General features: G+C 37.2%; 1 protein-coding gene across 1 annotated transcript in view; it reads right to left on the minus strand.

Moving 5' to 3' along the window:
* The window catches only part of LOC116637752 (A disintegrin and metallopeptidase domain 3-like), a 145,093-nt gene that overhangs the window by 49,439 nt on the left and 83,632 nt on the right, over positions 1-12,022 (minus strand). The window contains 4 exon segments of the mRNA XM_032413245.1: positions 2,253-2,439; positions 2,695-2,785; positions 3,253-3,448; positions 5,037-5,135. Of these exon segments, the coding sequence (XP_032269136.1) occupies positions 2,253-2,439; positions 2,695-2,785; positions 3,253-3,448; positions 5,037-5,135 (573 nt within the window).

A 12,022-nucleotide genomic window follows, 5' to 3' on the forward strand; every position in this document is an offset into this window, starting at 1 on the left:
GTGAATTGTGCAAGACTGTTGAATCTCAGATCTGTACCTCTGAAACAAATAATGCAATATATGTTAAGAAAGAAAAAAAGAAGAAGAAGAATGTAGCAGGAGGGGAAGAATGAAGGGGGGGAAATCGGAGGGGGAGAAGAACCATGAGAGACGATGGACTCTGAAAAACAAACTGAGGGTTCTAGAGGGGAGGAGGGTGGGAGGATGGGTTAGCCTGGTGATGGGTATTGAGGAGGGCACGTTCTGCATGGAGCACTGGGTGTTATGCACAAACAATGAATCATGGAACACTATATCTAAAACTAATGATGTAATGTATGGGGATTAACATAACAATAAAAAATTAAAAAAAAAAAAAACAAAGCTGTCATCATCAAGACAGAATGGCACTGGCACAAAAACAGACACATGGATAAATGGAATGGAACAGAGAGCCCAGATATGAACCCTCAACTCTATGGTCAATTAATCTTTGACAAAGCAGGAAAGAATGTCCAATGGAAAAAAGACAGTCTCTTCAACAAATGGTGCTGGGAAAATTGGACAGCCACATGCAGAAGAATGAAACTGGACCATTTCCTTACACCACACACAAAAATAGACTCCAAAAGACCTCAATGTGAGACAGGAGTCCATCAACATCCTAAAGGAGAACACAGGCAGCAACCTCTTCGACCTCAGCCGCAGCAACTTCTTCCTAGAAACATCATCAAAGGCAAGGGAAGCAAGAGCAAAAATGAACTATTGTGACTTCATCAAGATAAAAGGCTTTTGCACAGCAAAAGAAACAGTCAACAAAACCAAAAGACAACCGACAGAATGGGAGAAGATATTTGCAAATGACATATCAGAAAAAGGGCTAGTATCCAAAATCTAAATCTATAAAGAACTTATGAAACTCAACACCCAAAGAACAAATGATCCAATCAAGAAATGGGCAGAAGACATGAACAGACATTTTCCAAAGAAGACATCCAAATGGCCAGCAGACACATGAAAAAGTGCTCAACATCGCTCAGCATCAGGGAAATCCAAATCAAAACCTCAATGAGATACCACCTCACACCAGTCAGAATGCCTAAAATTAACAAGTCAGGAAATGACAGATGTTGGCAGGGATGCGGAGAAAGGGGAACCCTCCTACACTGTTGGTGGGAATGCAAGCTGGTGCAGCCACTCTGGAAAACAGTATGGAGGTTCCTCAAAAGGTTGAAAATAGAGGTGCCATATGACCCAGCAATTGCACTACTGGGTATTTACCCCAAAGATACCAATGTAGCGATCCGAAAGGGTACGTGCACCCTGATGTTTATAGCAGCAATGTCCACAATAGCCAAACTGTGGAAAGAGCCAAGATGTCCATCGACAGATAAATGGATAAAGAAGAGGTGGTATATATATACAATGGCATATTATGCAGCCATCAAAAGGAATGAAATCTTGCCTTTTGCAAAGACGTGGATGGAACTGGAGAGTGTTATGCTGAGCGAAATAAGTCAATCAGAGAAAGACATGTATCATATGACCTCACTGATATGAGGAATTCTTAATCTCAGGAAACAAACTCAGGGTTGCTGGAGTGGTGGGGGGTGGGAGGGATGGGGCGGCTGGGTGAAAGACATTGGGGAGGGTATGTGCTGTGGTGAGTGCTGTGAATTGTGCAAGACTGTTGAATCACCGATCTGTACCTCTGAAACAAATAATACAATATATGTTAAAAATAAAAAAAGAAGAAGAAGAAGAGGATAGCAGGAGGGGAAGAATGAAGGGGGGGAAATCGGAGTGGGAGATGAACCATGAGAGACAATGGACTCTGAAAAACAAACTCTGGGTTCTAGAGGGGAGGGAGGTAAGAGGATGGGTTAGCCTGGTGATGGGTATTAAAGAGGGCACGTTCTGCATGGAGCACCGGGTGTTATACGCAAATAATGAATCGTGGAACACTACATCAAAAACTAATGATAATGTATGGTGATTAACATAATAATAAAAAAATTTATAATAATACAATGACTGTGGAGGAAGCGTTCCTTTGACTAATAGAAATTCTGATGTTTGAATCTTAAGATCATGATATAGTAACCAAAATTTGTAACATTAATTATAAATGAAAAGTCTTAAGGTCCCTTTCTCTCTCTCTGTTTCTCTTTCTCTCTCTCTCTCTTTCTCTCTCTCCCTCTCTCTCATGCACAAACACATACACAGACACTCAGATACACACATATATGGAATGAAGTAAAATTTTTATTTACCTTATTTACTCCACACATAGTGCCATTGTTCATTTGGGTAATATCCACACTTGAAGCTGTTTTATTTCTTAAAAACGCTGACAAACAGATATGGCCTCCAAGGTAAGTATATTGAACATCATAAGTTGTTGTTGGTACTATTTCTGAATGTGTCCAGTGACAAACTATCTTTCCACAAAGGATATCCCTGTCAACAGAAGGCAGAAAAAAAGCTCATATGTCATTTAGAGACACAATATGTTAAGTAAATAACAGTTCAAAACATGAAAATAATTCAAAATGTTACTCAGATCATAACATCAAAGTTATTCAGAACATACATCATCTTAGGAAGTATAACAAATAAGTTCATCTGTATATACTAGGTTCATCTCTCATTTGTATTAACTTATTTTTGCACACACACATGCTTTTGAAAAAGTATAGTTATCTAAATACACACCCAAAATTGCACTGCGTTTCTCTACAGTTTCCAAAATTATCTCCTTGAAAATTCACTTCTTGTGTACATAGATAAGTAGAAACTTTAGCAACTGAAAATATAAAGTTACAATTACTCATCTTAAAAAAATAATATAGGGACATCTAGACTATAGCAATGCCCAGTGAGTGTCATCTACTATAAATTTTTAGTGTCATCTACTGGCTATAAAAGGAGAAACACTAAAAACTACGCACTTGATAATAGGAAAATTATATCATAGGCAGAAATGATTAAGAAAGCAGTCATTTGTTCTATTATCTACAATTCTAATATTCTATTCTTCTTTGCACCAATCACCTGAAATTTGATTAATACCTTCTTTTTTTTTTTTTTTGTCCTGTATTTATTGGTCTATTTTGCCTCCTTACATAGTTCAATGTCACATCGATTCACAATTTCATTTTCAAATTTGAATTTACACAAACAGTACCTTTTATGGTGGCTATTGGATAGATTACTGACTTTAGAAAAATACAGTTTGAAAATGAACCCCAGAAAAAAAGATACAACTATTACATTTCCCAAATAATTTTTCACACTGTATATCCGGATCTTGGCATATTCCATTAAAGCAATAGGCAGTCTTATTATTGCATGGTTCTAAATCAGCAGATTTCACATCAGGTACACAAGATACAGATGATCCATTGCAAAATTCTGGAAAATCACATGGATCTGTCATTTTCCTACATAAACGTCCTCTTTCAGCTATCTGTGAGACAAAGAAAAATCAGTATTTTTTTAAAGTAGTAAACCAAAAATGTAAAACACTTAAGAGCAATGTATTTCTGTCATTTCCATTATTATTACATTTTTAACTAAAGTCAAATTATGAGTTTACTTAAAAGCTCCAGTGAAATGGATTGGAAAAAACCCAAATGTCCATCAATGGATGACTAGATTAACAAATCGTGGTATATTCGTTCAATGGAATATTTTCAGCCATATAAAGAAGCACTGATACATATGTTACAAGGTGGATGAACCTTCAACACTATGTTAAGTGAAGAAAGCAGACACAAAAGGTCATGTATTCTATGCTTCTACTTATATGAAATATCCAGAATAGGTTACTCCAGACAGAACACAAATTGGTGGTTGCCAGGGACTGAGGGGAAGGGAGAAAGGAGAACAAGGGCTTAAAGGGCTGGGAATCTCCGGTTTTAGTGAGGAACATGTTTTGGAACTAGATAGAGGTGGCAGTTGCACAACATTGTGAATGTACTGAATGCCACTAAATTGTTCACCTGAAAATGGCAAATGTTATGGTACATGATTTTCACCTTAATGTTTTTAAAGGCTCTACCAAATGTAGGAATTATCCCTGTGTGTAAGGGAAGGGGCAAGGGACTGTGTAGAAAAGGCTTATTGCTCAATCCTGCTGATTTGGAGACAAAGGCCAAGATGAGAGCTCTGGTGAAGGGAAGAGCAACAAGGTTTATTGCTAAGTGGCAGAAACTCTAGGCTTGCCTCTATATTCATGCTCCTTGAAGATAAGTACCACTGGCTTTAGTTATTAGAACATAGAGTGAAAAAGAACACACATAGAACAAAGTAGAATGACGTTAGAAGAGATTTCATTGACAGAGAACCTGGCAAATCTGAAATCTGGCAATCAAGATCTCTAATTAATCAGCTTCTATAATTGTCGTTGACTCCTGAAAGTGACACAGAAAAGGCAAGATGCTACAATGAAGTGATCCCCAAAAGACAAATCTTACTCAGTCTCCTTTCAGGTGTGGCTATAAAGGAAAATTGAATGGAAAACGTCCCGAGGGAAGTCAAGGATTCAATCTACTTCTGGGACCAGGAGTCCTTGCAAAGTTAAACTTCAGTATTAGACATGCTACATGTTGTTGACTATTCTACATGGACTCCTTTTCTGCTGTTCTCAAAATGAGATTATTATTATTATTGTTTGTTTATTCAAACATTGTATGTCAACTTTGTGTTGGGTGGCTTATTTGTAATTTTGTCATAAGTTGCCTGATCATGAAGAGCTACATTCAGGTATGACCAAGAGGAATTCATAGTGTCCAAATAATCTGGAATTAATATTGAATAAAAACGGATGGGGCCAAAGTAGATTAAAAACAATGCAGTGAAAGGCACAGCTAAGGAGGTTGGAAAAGATCTAAAGACCTCCTCAGAACTTGGAAATCAACTATGTATGAGTCAGGTATATAAAGTTACATATTTGAAAGCTGTGTAAAAAAACAGTTTAAAAAACTCTATAAAAATGAACACATAAGAATACAAAAAATTATGGAAAGTAATCATGTAGTATTTTGAAAGCTTACCAGACAAGTTTTTCTATCACAGCATGGTCCATTGCCACACTCTGCATATCCAATCAGAGTACAATCGTTAGGATTACAACATTTTTTATGACTGCATTCCTACAAGCAAATATAAGAGTTAAGTAATAGGAATTTTCAATCAAATACATAATTGTACTTATTGTCAAAATATACAAAATATTTCACCAAGTTAATTACTTGGGGAATACTTTTTTATTTTACCAGACCTCCTCAAGATAGCATCTTGGGAGTATATAACAATTTATGGATGTGACAGAATAGAGATTCTAAATTATAACATGTTATTAACGTAAATAATGTTTCAAAGAAAAAAGTTTGTCATTATATTTTTAGCTCTAAGACCTTACATTAAACATTAATTCTAGAAATTATTAGATAATAGAGTACAAAAATAATAATGACTCTTTATCATATACTATTTTCTTCTTCCTATATAGTAAAAGAGTGATGTTTCACAAGACTGATAGTAATATTTAAAAATTAGTAAAGTGGATAGGCACAAATAACTTTATATTTGTTTCAATATTATTTTTATTACTCGTGTGCTGAAAATTTTACATATCTGCACATTATGATTTATTTTATATTTCTGTTGATGAATTCCTCTGTTTATTTCCTTTATTTATAAGCATTATATTAATGATATTAATTCCTAGCCACCAACATATTATCACTACATTTTAAAATTTGTCATGACAATTTACTTTTGATTTTTTTTTTCTGGTAACTTCTTGATATTGTGATATTTTGAAATGGTAGACTCATGAATCTGAGTACAATAATCTTTTTTTTTTTTTCTGGTTTTGTTCTTTAATTTTATGGATAAAACTTTACTCCACCCTGACTCCACTAAATATGTGAGTTTATAGTATGTGTGTAAAATGTTAGTGTTATACATATGTATTCATTTATTTTCATTTTATGTTGAATATTTTTGAGTATAGCTCACAGCATATTACACTAGTTTCAGATGTACAACTTTGTGCTTTGACAAGTTTATACATTATGCTAGGTCAATAAGTGTAGCTACCATCAGTCCCCATACATCATTCTAACAATATCATTGACTATATTCCTTATGCTGTGACTTTTATTCCTGTAACTTATTCATTCCATAACTGGAAACCTGTATCTCTCTCTCCCCTTCACCCATTTTGCCCAACCATTCACCATCCACCCTTCTGGGAACCATCAGTTCTCCGTATTTATAGGTCTGATTTTGCTTTTTGTTTGTTTATATATTTGTCTTTTTTTAAAAATATATTCCACTTATGAGTGCAATCATATGGCATTTGTCTTTCTCAGTCTGACTGATTTCACTCAGAAAAATGCCCTCTAGGTATATATATGTATGTTGTCTCAAATGGCAGAAGCTCAACCTTTCCTACAGCTGCAGAATATCCCATTGTGTATGTGTGTGCGTGTATACACCATTTTTCTTTATCCATTCATGCATTGATGGACACTTAAATAGCTTCCATATCTTGGCTATTGTAAATAATGTTGTGATAAATGTAGGGGTGCGTGTATCTTTTTGCATTAGTGTTTTTGTTTTCTTTCGGTAAATAACAGTAGTGGAATTATTGGATCATATGAATTTCACTTTCAATTTTTCGAGGAACCTCCATACTGTATTTCACAGTGGCTGCACCAATCTAAATTCCCACCAACAGTGTACAAGTGTTCCTTTTTCTCCACATCCTCACCAATAATTGTTATTTCTTGTCCTTCTAATTGTTACCTATTCTTTCTGGTATAAGGTGATATGTCACTGTGACTTTGATTTGCATTTCCCTGATGATTAGTGATGTTGAGCATCTTTTCATGTGTCGATTGGCCATCTGGATATCTTCTTTGGAAAAATGTCTATTCAACTTTAAATCAGATTATTTATTTTTTTGGTGTTTATATAAATTCTATATATATTTTGGATATTAACCCCTTATCAGATATATCATTTGCAAATATCTTGCCCCATTGAATAGGTTGCCTTTTTGTTTTCTTTTTTCTTTATTTTAATTCCAGTATAGTTAACATGCAGTGTTATATTAGTTTCAGGTTCCATACATCACCCAGTACTCATCATGACAGGTGCACTCCTTAATCCCCATCACCTATTTAACTCATCCCCCCACCCACCTCCCCTCTGGTATACATCAGTTTCTTCCATATAGTTAAGAGTCTGTTTCTTGGTTTGCAAGGATGTGGAGAAAGGGGAACCCTTTTGTACTGTAGGTGGGAATGAAAACTGGTGCAGCCATGCTGGAAAACAGTATGGAGGTTCTTCAAAAAGTTAAAAACAGAACTAGCCAACAACCCAGCAATTATATTATGAGATATTTACCCAAAGAATACAAAAATACTAATTCCAAAGGATTCATGCACCCAATGTTAATAGCAGCCAAATATTGTAGCCAATAACTACAATAGCCAAATTATAGAAGCAGCCCAAGTGTTCATTGATTTATGAATAGATTAAAGATGTGTGGCATATATTTATGATGGAATATTACTAAGTCATAAAAAAGAATTAATTTTGCCAATTGCAATGACATGGATGGATCTAGAGTATTATGCTAAGCGAAATATGTCAGAGAAAGAAAAATATATGATTTCGCTTATTTGTGGAATTTAAGAAACAAAACAAATGAGCAAAAGGGAAAAAAAGAGAGAAAGAGTGAGGCAAACCAAGAGACAGACTCTTAACTATAGAGAACAAACTGATAGTTACCAGAAGGGAGATGGGTAGGGTGATGTGTTAAATAGGTGGTGGGGTTAAGGACTGCACTTATTTTGATGAGCACCAGGTGATGTATAGAATTGTTGAATCATTATATTGTACACCTGAAACTAATATTACTCTATGTGTTAACTGGAATTTAAATTTTTTTTAAAAGTCTATTTTGTCTGATGCAAGTATTGCTACTCTGGGTTTCTTCTACATTCCATTTGCATGGTTAGTTTTCTCTATCCCCTCACTTTACAGTCTACAGGTATCTTTAGGTCTGAAATGAGTCCCTTGTAGGCAGCATGTAGATGGGTCTTTTTTTATCCACTCTGACACCCTCTGTCTCTTGGAGTTTTTAGTCCACTTATATTCAAAGTAATTATTTTGATAGGTATGTATTTATTGCCATTTTGTTACTTCATTTATAGTTGTTTGGGTAGCTTTTCTCTGATCTTTTTTTCTCTTTATCTCTTCCATGGCTTGTTGGTTTTCTTTAGTGATATACTTGAATACCTTACTCTATTTTTTGCATATCTGTTACTGGTTTTTTGATTTGTAGTTACTATTCAATTTATATATAACATCTTCTGCATATAGCAGTCTGTATTAAACTGATGGTTGCTTAATTTTCAACTCATTCTTTACTCTTCTCCCCTTCACATTTCAGTATTTGGTATCATATTTTATATCCTCTTATTTTATGCATACCTTGATTGACTTTTACAAAAACACTTATTTTTACTGCTTTTGTGTTTTTTATTTTTCATATTCTTACTTATAGTCTTTCCTTTCCATTCAAAGGGACCTCTTTAATATTTCTTTTAGAGCTAGTTCAGTGGTTATGAAATCCTTTAGTTTTGATTGTCTGAGAAACTACCTCTCCTTCAATTCTGAATAATAGCCTTACTAGATAAGAGTATTCTTGGATACAGATTTTTCCCTCCACACTTTGAATACATCATGCCACTCCCTTCTGGAAAATCACCTTATAGCCTTATGGGGTTTCCTTTATATGTAACTATCTTTAATTCTCTTGTAACTTTTAAAATTCTTTATCACTATTTTTTGCCACTTTAATTACTATGTGTCTTGGTGTGGACCTCTTCGGGTTGAATTTGTCAAGGGCTCTCTGTGCCTCCTGAAACAAGATGTCTGTCTCCCTCCCCAGATTTGGGAAGTTTTCAGCTATTATTTTTTCAAGTACATTTTCAGCCTCCCTTTTTTTCTCTTCCCCTTCAAGGATCCCTAAAATGTGAATGTGATTATGCTTAATGGAGTCACTGAGTTATTTAGGTGTATTCTCATTATGCCATATTTGTTTGTCTCTCCCTTGTTCAGCTTGATTGCTTTCCATTCTATCCTCTAGGTCACTGATACATTCCTCTGCTTCCTGTAACCTACTATTCAACCCATCCATTGTATTTTTAATTTCATTTATTGAGTTCTTCATCTCTGGTATGTTATTTTAATCTCTTTGTCCAGGGTCTCACTGATACCGTCTACTTTTTTTCCAAAGTCCAGTGAGTATCTTTATAATCATTAAATTCTCTATCAGGCATATTATTTCTATTCCACTTAGATCTCCTGCTGTGATTTTGCCATGTTCTTTCATTTGGGACAAATTTTTCTATCTCATTTTGTCTACCTCTCCGTTTCTATGTGTTAGGAAAGTCATTTATATCCTTTGCTCTTAAAAGTAGTGGCTTTATGAAGAAGAGGTCCTGTAGTGCCCTGCAATGCAGTGTCCTCTGTTCATCAGAACCTGGCACTTCAGAGGAGTCTCCTATGTGTGTTGCTTCTGTCCTGCTATTGTGTCTGAGTATCTTTTCCTTTCAGTCTAGACTTCTGTACTGAATCTCTGCCTGTTGTGGGCAGTGCTTGCTCTCTGTGGTGTCAATGAAACCCAGGCAGGCTAGCTCTCAGGGGACATAACTACAGGAGGGCTCACAGTGGGGTGGTGATCTTAGCAAAATTTGCACTGAGCTGTTAGTCCTAGGCATGCTCCCCCAAAGTGCAGCAGTGGCCAGGAGCATGGTGCATGTTAATGGCAGCAACCAGGGTGCAGTGTGTGTGGCTGCCAAGGTGGCCAGGATCATGTGGTGGCTGGCCACAGTGTGAAGCATCTATGAGCTCAGGGGCTGGGCATGGAGCAAGGTGGTGGCTGGATAAGGCACTCACAGCATTAGCAAAATTTGTGCTGAACCAGTAGTCTTAGATTGGCTCCCCCAAAGCAAGGTGGTCGCCAGGGTTACAGTGCATGTTAGCAGTAGCAGATGGGGATGCAGTGTGGTGTCTCTCTCTCAATCAGATGGAAGCCCCCAAATGTGGGGCAATGATTGGGTGAAAGCCAATGATCAGGCAGTGAAAGGATTCACCCAAGACAGAACAAAGGAGATAGAAGTTTATTGAATATACTGCGAGGGAATGTGGAAGGGGGGAATACACAGCAAAGATGAGGCTGTCTGCAATAAGGCAGTGGATGGGGACCATATTTAAAGTGAGAAGGTGAGGAGGTATTTTGGTAACTGTGCCTAGTTGTAAGTAACCCATTGGTTAGTTAGGGCCTATGGATACTTTGAGGTGGGTCGCCTGATGGGCCTGTCTGTATTCAGCCAGGTGGTCACTGTGGGCCCTTTCTACATTCCATTGCTCAAGACTATTAGCCTAAAAATAGCCTCTACAGGTGGCATGCTGCAGTGGTGACAATCTGGGGCATATGGTGTCTGTGTCCCTGCTAGCTGGGCGTGAATTGTGGCAGAAGCTGAGGTCTTGTGGTGTCTCTACCTGTGGTGGGTGGGTGGGGCACACATAGCAGTGAGCAAAATTTACACTGAGCCATTAGTCCAAAACTGGATCCCCTAAGCGATGGCCATGCCATGGGGGATGCAATGCCTGGAGGCAGCAGTTGGGTGGGGTGTGCAACACTAAAACAATTCACACTAAGTCCAGTTCCGAGGCTAGAAGCCTTGGAGTGGGCCAGTCCTCAGTGGGTGGAGCACAGTGTTAGCAGGTTAGGTAGCAAGTATATATGTAGCACCACCTTCTGCAGGTGGCTCTGTGTTTATGCTGGGGGACTGGGGAGGAAAATGACAGCTGCCAGCCCCTTTGTTCCCAGAAAAGACCCCCAACATGCTCTAAAATCCTTATAAAGGAATATCTCTCCCATTTGTCTCAGGTGTTGTGCAAACTGTCCATTCTATATTGCCTCTCTGCAGGCTGTTGTCTTTTTAAGGGTGGGGACTCAGCTATTACTTGCCCTCCAGGCTAGTCCAGTGCTGAGTCAGCTGACTTTTAAAGCTCTAGGCTCCAAGCCCCCCTGGTTATACAACCTCACAGAATTCAGTCCATCTGGTTTTCAAGACCAAACATTATGGGGATTCATTTTCCCCATGTGGGCTTGCTGGTGTTTTCCACTTTCCATGCCTGTAACTCCCTCCTGCGGGCAGCTCCCAACCTCTGTTTCTACCCTTTCTAACCTCCCAGATTCAGCTTCTTCCCTACATTTAGTTGTGGAGTTTGTTCTGCCAGTCTTCAGATTGCTCTCTAGTTTATTGACTCAGATATGAGTGATATCTAGTTGTGAACATGGGACAAGGTGAGCTTAGGGTCCTACTACTCTGTCATCTTTCTGGAACCTCCTTGCCTTTTTGTTTTCTTAATGGCTTCCTTGGCTACAAAAGCTTCTCATTTTGATGTAAGTCTCAACAGTTTATTTTTACTTTTGTTTCCCTTGCCTGAGGAGACATATCTAGAAAAATGTTGCTGTGACCAATGCCATAGCAATTACTATCTCTTCTAGGTTTTTTTTTATGGTTTTAGATCTCACATTTAGGTCTTTAACTCACTTTTAGTTTATTTTTGTTTATAGTTTAAGAAAGTGGTCAAGTTTCATTCTTTTGCATTGTAGCCATCCAGTGTTTCTAATACCATTTGTGTAAGAGACTGTCTTTACCCCATTGCATAGTCTTGCCTTCTTTGTCAAAGACTAATTGACCATATATATCTGCATTTATTTCTGGGCTCTTGATTCTATTGATTGATGTGTCTATTTTTGTGCCAGAACCATTCTGTTTTGATTACTACATCTTTGTAGTATATCTTGGAATCTGAGATTGTGATACCTCCATCATGGTTCTTCTTTCTCAAGATCACTTTAGCTATTCAGGGTCTTCTGTGATTCGAAATAAATTTTAGTGTTATTTGTGTTAGTTCTGTGAAAAATGCTATTGGTATTTTG

The sequence above is a fragment of the Phoca vitulina genome, unplaced genomic scaffold (genome assembly GCF_004348235.1).
Source record: "Phoca vitulina isolate PV1807 unplaced genomic scaffold, GSC_HSeal_1.0 scaffold15, whole genome shotgun sequence".
In the NCBI taxonomy this organism is placed as follows: Eukaryota; Metazoa; Chordata; class Mammalia; order Carnivora; family Phocidae; genus Phoca; species Phoca vitulina.